The sequence below is a fragment of the Capricornis sumatraensis genome, chromosome 5 (assembly GCF_032405125.1).
Source record: "Capricornis sumatraensis isolate serow.1 chromosome 5, serow.2, whole genome shotgun sequence".
Lineage (NCBI taxonomy): Eukaryota > Metazoa > Chordata > Mammalia > Artiodactyla > Bovidae > Capricornis > Capricornis sumatraensis.
This window is the reverse complement of record NC_091073.1, coordinates 34142091-34154405: the sequence shown is the minus strand read 5'-3', so window position 1 is coordinate 34154405 and position 12315 is coordinate 34142091. Positions and strand designations below refer to the sequence as shown.

The 12315-nt window shown below is 36.2% G+C and overlaps 1 protein-coding gene across 1 annotated transcript in view; it reads right to left on the bottom strand.

Annotated features, from left to right (window-relative positions):
• Positions 1 to 12315, bottom strand: part of ABCB5 (ATP binding cassette subfamily B member 5) — a 115091-nt gene that overhangs the window by 84921 nt on the left and 17855 nt on the right. Inside the window, 6 exon segments of the mRNA XM_068972746.1 lie at positions 3231 to 3434; positions 5346 to 5471; positions 7582 to 7692; positions 8008 to 8121; positions 9449 to 9626; positions 10392 to 10516. Coding sequence (XP_068828847.1) covers positions 3231 to 3434; positions 5346 to 5471; positions 7582 to 7692; positions 8008 to 8121; positions 9449 to 9626; positions 10392 to 10516 — 858 coding nt within the window.

Below are 12315 nucleotides of genomic sequence, written 5' to 3'. Positions count from 1 at the left end.
CCTTGTATTTTCATTTTTACTTCAAAAGTTTTTAATTTTTCTCGAAACTTTCTATTTGGTCCGTATATTATTTAGAAGTAGGTTCTTTAATTTTCAAATATTTGTGGATTTTCCAAGTATATTTCTGTTATTGATGTCTACATTTTAATTCTATTATGGCCCAAGGACATACTTTGTATGTTTCCTTTGAACTTTGAACTATATGTACTTTGAAATTATACACGTTTTTTCTTTCAATGTCGAGAATATTGTTTATCTCAGTGAACATTCCACATGCACTTAAGAAAAATGTTTTATGCTGTTATTGGGTGAAACTGTCTATAAATATCAGTTATATCTAGTTGGATGATAGTATTGTTGAGGTTATGTATATCCTTAGATCTTTTGCCTGCTTGTTCAATCAAGTATTAAAGCCTTCAGCTAAAATTGTGGATTTGCCTGTTTCTCCTTTCAGATGTATTCTTTTTGCTTCATGCATTTTGAAATTTTTTTTTGAAACTTAAAAAAAAGACTTCTTTTTTATAGATTAAAAAAAAATAGTGTTGTTTATTTATTTGGCTGTGCTGGGTGTTCATTCCTGTGTGGGCTTTCCTTTAGTTGCAGTGTGCAGGCTGCTTATAGCGGTGGCTTCTCTTGTTGCTGAGCATGGGCTCTAGGGCACATGGGCTTCAGCATTTCCGTTGGGAGGGTTCAGTAGTTCTATCGCACAGGCTCAGTAGTTGTGGTGCATGGGTTTAGTTGCTTCAAGTCATGTGGGATCCTCATGGACAAGGGATTAAACCCGCGTCTCCTGCATTGGCAGGTGGATTCTTTATGACTGAGCCACCAGGGAAGCCCTATAGATTTTTTTGATGTGAACCATTTTTAAAGTCTTTATTGAATTTGTTATAATATTGCTTCTTCTTCTTTTATTAATGTTTTCGGGTTTTTGGCCCTGAGGCATGTGGGATCTTAACTTCCTGACCAGGAATTGAACTTGCACCCCCTGCACTGAAAGGGGAAGTCTTAACCACTGGACTGCCACAGAAGTCCCTTAAATTTTGCTTAAGTGAATAAATATTGAGATTATGGGTGGTTTTTTTTTTTGCCTATGGATCATAGTTTCCTGTTTCTTTGCACATTTAGATATTGTAGAATACATATTGAAATCTATGCATAATATGTTGAAGAGACTCAGTTCTGTTTTCTTCTGAGGAAAATGTTGATTTTACTCTCATGTGCATGCGTGTTTGCTAAGTTGCCTCAGTCATGTGCAACTCTTTGCGACCATATGGACTGTAGCCCACCAGGATCCTCTGTCCTTGGGGTTCTTCAGGCAAGAATACTGGTGTGGGTTGCCGTGCCCTATTCCAGGAGATCTTCTCAACCCAGGGATCGAGCTTGCGTCTCTTATGTCTCCTGCACTGGTAGGTGGGTTCCTTACCACTAGCACTACCTGGGAAGCCCTTTTACTACAAAGCTACAGTCATCAAGACAGTATGGTCCTGGCACAAAACAGAAATATAGACCAATGGAACAAGATAGAAAGCCCAGAAATGGTATTTATTTTTGAGTATAGCTTTCCCTAAATTTTCACCTATATGAAACCACTACTGTAACTTTTATTTATTATTATGTTTATTCTTATGTCCCAGTTTAACTATCATGGCTGTGGGATTTAGCTTCTATCATAATAAACCAGAAATATTAATTTGTTCTTTGCATTATATCTTTAGGATTTACTATTAGATTTATAGCAAGGACACCTTTGTGTAAATATTGGCCTTTTAGTAAAAATAAGTCATAACTTACAGGGAATGACTTCAGTTCAGTTCAGTTCTGTCGCTTAGTCATGTCCAACTCTTTGCGACCCCATGGACTGCAGCACACCAGCTTCCTTGTCCATCACCAACTCCCAGAGCTTACTCAAACTCATGTCCATTAATTAGGTGATGCCAATCAACCATCTCGTCCTCTGTCACTCCCTTCTCCTCCCACCTTCAATCTTTCCTAGCATCAGGGTATTTTCCAATGTAGTTTCGGCTTCAGCATCAGTCCTTCCAATGAATATTCAGGACTGAGTTCCTTTAGGATTGACTGGTTGGATCTCCTTACAGTCCAAGGGACTCTCAAGAATCTTTTCCAACACCACAGTTCAAAAAATGACAAGAGACACCAGAAAACTCCTTAATTCCAAGGGGAAACCTGAAGATCATTTTTTTTTTTTTTTGAGGAAAAGAAGTCAGTGAAAGTGTTGAATGAAGGTCAAAGAAAGGAAGTTTGTGTTTTCCCAAACCACAAGGCAAAGAATGACCCCAAAGAATAACTTTTCTGTCCTAAGTATGACCCTAAATAATGGGGAAAGGAGGTAATAAATAGCATAACAAAAATTTTATGAATAAAACAAAAGAACAAAATTATTATGACCTATGGAATGTGGTTTGTAAAATATATTCATTAGAATAACTTTTTTGTTATTATTGCCTTCTGGGATGTTAGAATTTTATTTGTGTTTTACTTTCACATATCATCCTTTCTTATTTCACAAGGTGCTCCCCAAAATAATTTCAGGTGATACTGGCATGAAATTGAAAATTAAATGAATAACTGAAAATGAAATGCTACTAATGAACAAATACTTTAAGAGTATACATATTTTTATAGCTCTCTATCAATTTTAACGGAGAAGGCAATGGCAACCCACTCCAGTACTCTTGCCTGGAAAATCTCCATTAGGATCTCATATGTCCTAATACCCCAAATTATAGTTTACTGTATCTCTTTCCAACTATAATTTCACATTTCTTATCCAATAGTAGTTCCATATACTTCAAAAACAAAATTTTTTCCTTTGCCTTAACACAGAACCAATCTGAACATTGCCTGTGACATTCCCACTCTTAGCCACAAGATGGCCTTGCAAATCAACATTTTGCAGATAACACATTTCTCAGGGTGGACTGATGATTTTCTTTCATATTTCTTTGTTATATTTGAACATATCCTTTATTTTTCTTTTCCATTAGCAGTGAGAACGAGTAAGAACAAAACAGATTTTAAAAATTGACCTTTCAACAATGTATACTTTGGGTTGTTATCATGCTCTCTCATTTATAGTTGTTTCATCTCGGACAATGCAAAAATTAATCATACTTACCTTACTGTGTAGATGTTATCATTATTTAACTTATTTTGGAATATTTCAGTGCTTTAGGTTTAAGCTAAGAATATAGGTTACATAGTGTGCTTACCTTGGGAAATTCCATTATAAAATCGTAAGCATTTGCTTCCTTTGCTGCTTTCTCAATGTCTTCATTAGTCACACCATCTTGTCCATATCTAATATTGTTATTAATGGTGGTTCCAAACAAAACAGGCTCTTGGCTGACCACTCCAAAATGTTCTCGATAATGCTGCACATTTAAAGTTCTGATGTCGTTACCATCCACCGTGATCTACAAATCCAAAGAAATGAATCATTGTGATGCCTTTCATTGCACTGGGTTAAAACCTTTTTTACTACTCCAAAACATAAGCTGAGAAGCAGGTTGTTTCAGGAAACAAAGACTGACTATATTTTGATAAAATATGTATAGCAAGTACATTGCCAATAGAATTTTTCTGGTAGTTGGGAACTAATAAAACCTAAAAAAATTGACTTAAAACCTAAAAAAATTGACTTAAAATTTTGTCAGACTATATGAATATCTTTACTCTACCCCATAGACTATAACCTGCAAGGCTCCTCTATCCATGGAATTTTCCAGGCAAGAATACTGGAGTGGGTAGTCATTCCCTTCTCCAGGAGATCTTCCCGACCCAAGGATTGAACCAGGGTCTCTTGCATTACAGGCAGATTCTTTACTGTCTGAGCCACCAGGGAAGCCCTAACACTAAGGCTAGCATGATCTACAGGCCCTAACATGATCCACAAATTAGGTATTATGAGGATATATACCCTAGGAGTCACAAATGTTATTATGTAGACACATGTAAAAAACTTCAGTTTTGTTGTTTTAAGACTTATGTGACTTCTGCATTGTTTTCTAGGAAATTCTTTCCTTCCCTTCAACACCACAATCCTCTGCAAAAGATAAAAGCGCATTTTACTCCCTGCTATAAATAATCTTAAATGAACATTGTATTCCCCATAGATAATGCCATTATCCATTATCCCAACATATTTCAATGACAGAAGCCAAGGTATGATCATCGTAACTCTGGTATTTCACACCAACTGGTATTCTGTCAGGGCACGGGCATTCCATGCAACTGCTTTATATACGGGATACTTGGCCAATAATTTATTCACTATTAGCATGAATATGTAGGTCTAATGGCACCCCACTCCAGTACTCTTGTCTGGAAAATCCCAGGGATGGAGGAGCCTGGTAGGCTGCAGTTCATGGGGTTGTGAAGAGTCGGACACGACTGAGTGACTTCCCTTTCACTTTTCACTTTCATGCATTGGAGAAGGAAATGGCAACCCACTCCAGTGTTCTTGCCTGGAGAATCCCATGGACAGAGGAGCCTGGTGGGCTGCAGTCCATGGGGTCACTAAGAGTCAGACACGACTGAGCGTCTTCACTTTCACTTTTCACTTTCATGCATTGGAGAAGGAAATGGCAACCCACTCCAGTGTTCTTGCCTGGAGAATCCCAGGGACGGGGGAGGCTGATGGGCTGCTGTCTGTGGGGTCATACAGAGTTGCACAAGACTGAAGCGACTTAGCAGCAGCAGCAGTATACTCCACATAGAGACTTAGGATGTTAAATTTATGTTTCAGAAGAATATATTTTCTTTTAAAAGTAACAGTTGAAAAACTGAATAGAAGCAGTGCAAATTATGCTTCTGTGACTGTCATAGTCTTGTTTTCTATGCTATTTACAGGTTAAAAAATTAAGTGCAACATATGGATGTGCAAAAATATGAGAGTGCTTATTTTCTACAGATGTAATTCTATTGGGAAGTTTTGAGAGACTGAAATTCTTGTTAAGTTCTTGGTGTTAAAAATTACTAGTTATTTTTCTCTACAGCATTTATTATCTTCTAACATTATATAATTTACTGATTTTATTTATGGTCTGTCTCTGCTTATTAGAATGTAATCTTGATGAGGGCAGAGAAGTTTTTTTTGCTTTGTTCAGCAATGTATTCCCAGCACATAGAACAATGTCTGGCTCTTGGTAGGTGCTCAATAAATACTTGCTGAATGAATTAATATCCAAGAGAGACAACAATATGGCTTCTCTCCCAGCCCCACTGTTAAAAATTAAAAGTTGACATAGCTGTAAGTTCTCTGTAACAGGTGGGCATTTCCACATCTCGTTGTGTGGACTGTACATGATCTTACTAGGTGCACTTACAAAACCGTCATCAGGATCATATAACCTCTGCAGAAGCTGGACTACTGTACTCTTCCCACTGCCGTTGGGGCCGACCAGGGCTACTGTCTCTCCAGACTTAATTTTGAGATTCAGACCTTTCAGAATCTATTGAAATGCATGGGAGGAAAATTCATAAAAGTAGGATAAGTAAGAATATGATTTTCCTATCTTCAGAAATTTAATGTAGAATTACGAACAGAAAAATTTTGGTACTTAACAACAAACTTAGATCTTGCTACGTTTTTTTCATATATGTGTATTACCTACACAATTTTAGAAAGTAACAGTAAAGAACTAATCATCTCTCTATACAAAAAGAAGATCTAAGTTGAGTACTCAGACTATTAATGAGCCACAGAAAACTTTTCAACTTTTAAGTCAAAATATTTCATGTGAATTTCATGACTACCAAATTAAAGAAAGTTATATCTTCTAACTTGCAACAACAGGAATGAAACCTTGCCAGATATCTCTGTGAGCAGTTTAAGGAAGTTCTTTCTTAGAATATATTTAACACTGTTGCAAAATATATTCTAAAGTAAAACAACTGGCAGACTTCTTAGGGATTCGCTGGAATAGGATTTCACCGCTAGAAAGCCTCCTTTTCTAGTGGTAGATCTCATAGGAACATTTTAACTTAGGGGGAGTAAGTGCTTTTATACTTTTCTCAATACCTGGGGGTTGCTACCAGCATTTAGTGTCCTGGAACCTGCATTATGAGAGAAACTCCAAAACACTGCCCTCCCAAAATGACAACAGTAATCCTGTTGAGAAACTCACCTATCTTTGCTTACATTTCTCCCAAACATGGGAATATTCTCTTGAATTCTTTCACTTTGATCTCCACATTAGTAAAGAAAGAGACTCTTTAAAGAGACCAAAGGTAAAACCTTCAAAGGGCCAAGCAGAGAAAAATTCGCTAAAAGAGATGAGAAATAAGGGAACCCAGTGGGAGTACCTCCTCTCCCATCTGCAATTTTACTCTAGAATTCACTTCTGTTCTTTCTTTCGAAGAATCTATGTTTTGTTTATTTACAGTGGGTAGATCTTTTTTCCAGGGGGAATTATTCATTTTTAAATTTAACAAAAAAGGCTATGTTTCAAAGGTTCATTTAAGAAATAGTTGTTTAAAACCCAGAAAAACAACAACAACAACAACCCAGAGAGCTCTTTACCAAGCAACGTACCGGCAAAACTGCTGCTTAAGTCTCCAGGAAGCCAACCCAAATATAGTTGCAAAATGGAATTAAAATGCTCTATTTGTATTAAGAAAAAATGATGGAAGACAACACTGTTCCAATAATGGTAATTGAGTAACAAAATTTTTTTAAAATAGCGATCTTTGAAAAAAATAATTTCAATCAAATACATAGAAAAAAATAAGGTAGTAGGAGTAGGTAAATATTTTTTTCGATGCAAATTATGCAGGAGATATTTGGACACTTTAAAAGACAGTAAAGATTGATGGCATTAGTAATTTTACCTATTTCACTTAAAATCATCCTTTTTCTATAAAACAGGTATTTTAGTAGGAATTATTCCTTGCAATCTTTAACAGTAACTATTTTTAAGATACATACACTAATAAGATGAAAGGATGAAAACAATAGAACAGACAGATGTATTTTTACTAGAAATTGTCCAAGACTGAATGATAAAAGGAGAAGGATGCACTTTTGCTGAGTGGTGTGTGTGTGTGAGTGTGTGCTTGTATAAAAGTAAGAGATGGAAGCTGAGGCACAAAAGCTGGTACAGTAAAGGCTTTAGGGAAGGGAAAAGGGAAAGACACAGCATATACACAATTCCCCCAGATTAGAAACTTCAAAATGTTCACCACGTTGTCTATGCTGAGTGGGAAAATATCCAGGGACCACCAATAGGTGGCACCATCAATTCAAGACATTTTTGCTGTGCTCCCAAATTCAGAGTGAAGGAATTCCAGGGAGGTGAAAATACTTTAGTCAGTTGAATACAGAGAAGAGGCTGCAAAATGCAAGTAGTTTTTCCAGCATTATTTGTGCATTTGTGATCTATCCTTCCTTCTTTCCTTCTCCTCTTTCTCTATGTGTCTCTATCTCCACCTCTCCCCTCAAATCTCTAAACAAAGCAGCCAAATCTTGGTCAGACTAATCCTAAACAATATCCTAAGAAGTGATCGAGCCAGTGGAAAGTAATATTAGAAAATTGTACATTTCCATAATTAAATTTTACTTACCTTGATAGATGGTCTTGATGGATAACTGAAAGAAACATTTTTAAATTCCACAGTTCCTTCTATGCATTCCAGTTTGTAGCCTGTTGTTGAAAAGTTATCTATAGTGGGTTTCTTGGAAAAACAAAAAGGGCATTATAAATCTTAGAGAAACTAAACTGACACTCTCTATATTCTAAAAGTAGTTTAAAGATGTGTTTTCTTTTACAATATTTTCCTTTCTGCTTTAGAAGGGCATTGAGTTGGATATGAAGGCTTTGATAAAACACAATCTCCTTATAGAAGAGTTAAAACAATTCCTCTTTCCATAGCCAATTGGTCAACATGGATTTTGTCCATCTTTTTGTTTTAGTGCAATGAGTGTGCCTGTTCTTTGGTTTTCTTCTTGCAGTAATGATAGTTATCTTTCAAATCAATTGGGAGTCTTACCTTATCAATAATGTGGAAAATATTAAAGGCGGCTCCTCTGGCTATAGTGAACGTTTCAAAGTTAGGGGCTGCTGCTCCAATACAATAACTACTGTGGATTACACTAAAAAAAACCTGCAGAAACAAAATAATATTTATCCTTCACAGTTATATAAGAGAGACAACAGAATGAAGTGTATACTTGGTTGATATTCAGAGGGATTCTAGAGAAATTAGATAGGAAAGATTGGAAGATGTTGTCAAACAGAAAGGAAATATTAGTTAATCCAAGTGCAGTTGGCCTTTTCTTAATGTTGAACAATTTCTAATTGTCCCATAATCATCTTCTTATTACCTGTGGGGAAGCTGAGCAGAAAAATCTGCTTACTGAGGACTGCTAGCTATACATGAACCTGGATAGGTGAGGAGGTGAGCTGTACTCTCTCGCATGCTGGTTAACTTCTTAACTTTAAAGGGAAGGATGTTATAGATTTCACTGTCTTAGAGATGCTGTACTATTCTTCCCCAATTTTCTGATTACTTGTATTAGTGGACAGTTGTCCATTTTCAGACAGACACATCTCTGCCAAAAGACAAATAAGCAAAGAATCTCACAAGCTAAGTGCCAGTTTCCCTGTCTTATAGATGAGGAAACTAAAGCTTAGCAAGTTAGTTATAAGCCTAGATCACACATAAATTGAAGAGGAAAAAGGTGCTAAAAATTTCTCAAACTCAAGTTTTGTTTACCAGAAATTAATGAATAGCTTAAAGTCTTAAAAGTCTAAACTTTAAAAGATGACTTTAGTTGACAAAAAAGAAATCTACATAGAATGGGAAGGCCAAATGAGAACTAAAGTATATCAGCCAGATCCATTTAGTTCATCAAGACAAATGACTCTTAACCTTGAACTGATACGTTTATTATTGAAACTTAGGAGTGTAAGTGAAAAAATTATAATTTAATGTATAACCATTAAGAGTTTAAAAAACTCTAAGTTGTGATGTTGAACATAGCTGTATATAGTTTGTTTTAAACTTTACTATGAGCTGAAAGGACAGAGGAAGAGTAGGAGAGTCCAATCTAGAGAATATTTCCAGAAGACATTTAGCAAGGTGAATGCAGAGCACCCTCTTATCTCAGCAGGATGGAAAGAAAACAGTTTTACAAGAGACTGGTCTTTTTGAATCCTGGATTAAGATGACTCTAACTCCCAGTGAAGAATTCAATTATGATTCTTTCAAAAGCATCATGCTTTAGAAGACACTAAATCATACTGGATGAGTAAATCCTGACAACATACAACTATAAAGGTGCATACAAATCATTTGAAGGAAACAAATACTTGTTCATTAAAACACTCATCTTTAAATATTCACTATCATTCAAAGAGAAATTTTTAATAAACGCTAGGCAAGAAAAGATTATCTAAGCCAGTCACCTTTGTTCTCAAATAAGACTTACAGCAAGAACAGTTCCGATGGTATAATCAGGTTCTCCACTAAGAATCAAGGAGGTTCCATACCAAAAAGCAAGTCCATAGGTTCCATTCATAAAGAAGTACACAGCTCCAAGAGAGAGTTTTGAAGCAATAGCTTTTTTTATGCCAACATCCTTCGCATCTTTTAGATTCTGCAAATACCTTTAAAAGACACAACAAAATATAATAGTCTTTAGTGATAGTCGCTCAGTTGTGTCTGACTCTTTGCAACCCCATGGACTATAGCCCATCAGGCTCTTCTGTCTATGGAATTCTCCAGCCAAGAATACTGGAGTGGATTGCCATTTCCTTCTCCAACCTTGATAAAGTGAAACAAGTTGCTGAAAAACAAAGATTCTAGCTATGAAATGAGTCCATAATTTTCCTCTTCACTTTAGAGGAATAACTTTGGGATGAGGATTATTTCTGGGAAGAGATTTGCTGTCTTAACTTTGACAATTTCTTCAAATTCCATTTCCATTTAATTTTCTTCAGGTAAAAGTTAAAGTCATTATTTTTATTATGAATAAGATGAAGAGCAGGCTCGCACTTAGCAGAATAATTTTCACTGATCTTTGCACTGACTTCCCTATTCTGATGTCTGTGTATATATGTGAAAAGATGCCTGGAATGATAGTCACTAAATATTATGTTTTTCTGAAGAAAGTGAAACAAGGTGAGTTATTTTTCTTCTGTATATTTCTCCAATGGCTTGAATTTTTATAATATGGCTGCAACACTTTTACACAAATAATAAAGTTACTGATCTTGTTTAACAAAACAAAAAACAACCACCAAAAATAAAGTTGCAGCTGTGACGTCAGACAGAGATGTGTTCCCATCACAGCTGGACCGCTGACTCCTAGTGGAAATAGCCTCGGGGGAAAATAAAAGCAAGTGTATATTATCATGATTAAAGAAACAGACCTTTGAATTTCTTTCTCCTGGGCTCCAAAGGCTATGACTGTTCGGATTGATGACAAGACTTCTTCTGCTACAGCGCCAGCTTTGGAATAGGCATTTAATTCCTTACTGGATAATGAAATAACTATCTATAATAAACAAAGACCGCAGTTAACCTGAGAATAACTTAGGGTAGACAAATACCATATGATATCACTTACATGTGGAATCCAAAAGACAGCTACAAACGAACTTATCTACAAAACAGAAATAGAGTTACAGGTGTGAAAGATACATTTCTGGCTACCCTGGATAAGGGTAAGGGGACAAATTAGCAGATTGAGTTTGACACAGACAAACATATATATATAACAGATAAGTAATAAGGAACTCCTGTAGAGCACAGGGAACTCTACTCAGCACTCTGTAATGGCCTATATAGGAAGAGACACTAAAAAAGAATGGGTATATGTATATGTATAACAGATTCACTTTGCTGTACACCTTCAACTAACACAATATTGTAAATTATACCCCAATAAAAAATAAAAGTGTGACCGATTATCAGAAAAAAAAAAAAATAACCTGAGATACTAACAATGTGCAGAGAATTTAATTCAGGTAGAATCTAGAATGACAAAATTTTGCTATTGAAAAGATACTTTATAACATTCTAATCCAGTCAGTTTGCAAATAAGGAAATCAATGATGACAGATACTGACTTTTTAGAATCTCACAGCAGTGAATAAGCTTAGCTTAACGTAACCTAGAGTCTAAATCTCTGTTTTTCCTTCTAATGGAGCTTCACTGTTTTTTCCTCTATATTTTTAAAAGCTTAAAAATGAGTATCTATCTCAATACAGTTTGGAAGAATTTGATTTGGAGAAGAATATTAGGGACATGGTTCTTCTTAAGTGTATTTTGGAAATTAGTGTGCTTGATTTGACTTGATTTGATTTCTTACTATGTAAAAAATAAAAAAGAAAAACACTTCCCAAGGGTGACTTAGAGAGCTGTAGCAAGAAGAGGAATGAGAGAGAGAGAGAGACTATTTCTTGGTGATATTAGTCAAGTTTACTTGATTTCTCAAAATTTTTAATCAGCATGTGCCTTTTTCTCTATTATATATCTCACTTACTATTCCTTTAATAAGTGAAGGATTTAATTTAGTAATTAGGATAACAGTTCAATGAAAGGAAGCAGAGAAATGGTCCTTAGGGTTATGAGCCTGTAACTGTGGCTTGCTCACATAACAAATCAATCCACTTTCAAAATACACTCCACATAATTGGAAAGTGGAGAGTGAAAAAGTTGTCTTAAAGCTCAACATTCAGAAAACGAAGATCATGGCATCTGTTTCCATCATGGGGAAACAGTGGAAACAGGGTCAGACTTTGTTTTTTGGGGGCTCCAAAATCACTACAGATGGTGACTGCAGCCATGAAATTAAAAGACGCTTACTCCTTGGAAGAAAAGTTATGACCAACCTAGATAGCATATTCAAAAGCAGAGACATTACTTTGCCAGCAAAGGTCCATCTATGTAAAGGCTATGTTTTTTCCAGTGGTCATGTATAGATGTGGGAGTTGGACTGTGAAGAAGGCTGAGTGCCGAAGAATTGATGCTTTTGAACTGTGGTGTTGGAGAAGACTCTTGAGAGTCCCTTGGACTGCAAGGAGATACAATCAGTCCATTCTGAAAGAGATCAACCCTGGGATTTCTTTGGAAGGAATGATGCTAAAGCTGAAACTCCAGTACTTTGGACACCTCATGCGAAGAGTTGACTCATTGGAAAAGACTCTGATGCTGGGAGGGATTGGGGGCAGGAGGAAAAGGGGACGACAGAGGATGAGATGGCTGGATGGCATCACTGACGTGATGGACGTTGAGTCTGGGTGAACTCTGGGAGATGATGATGGACAGGGAGGCCTGGCGTGCTGCGATTCA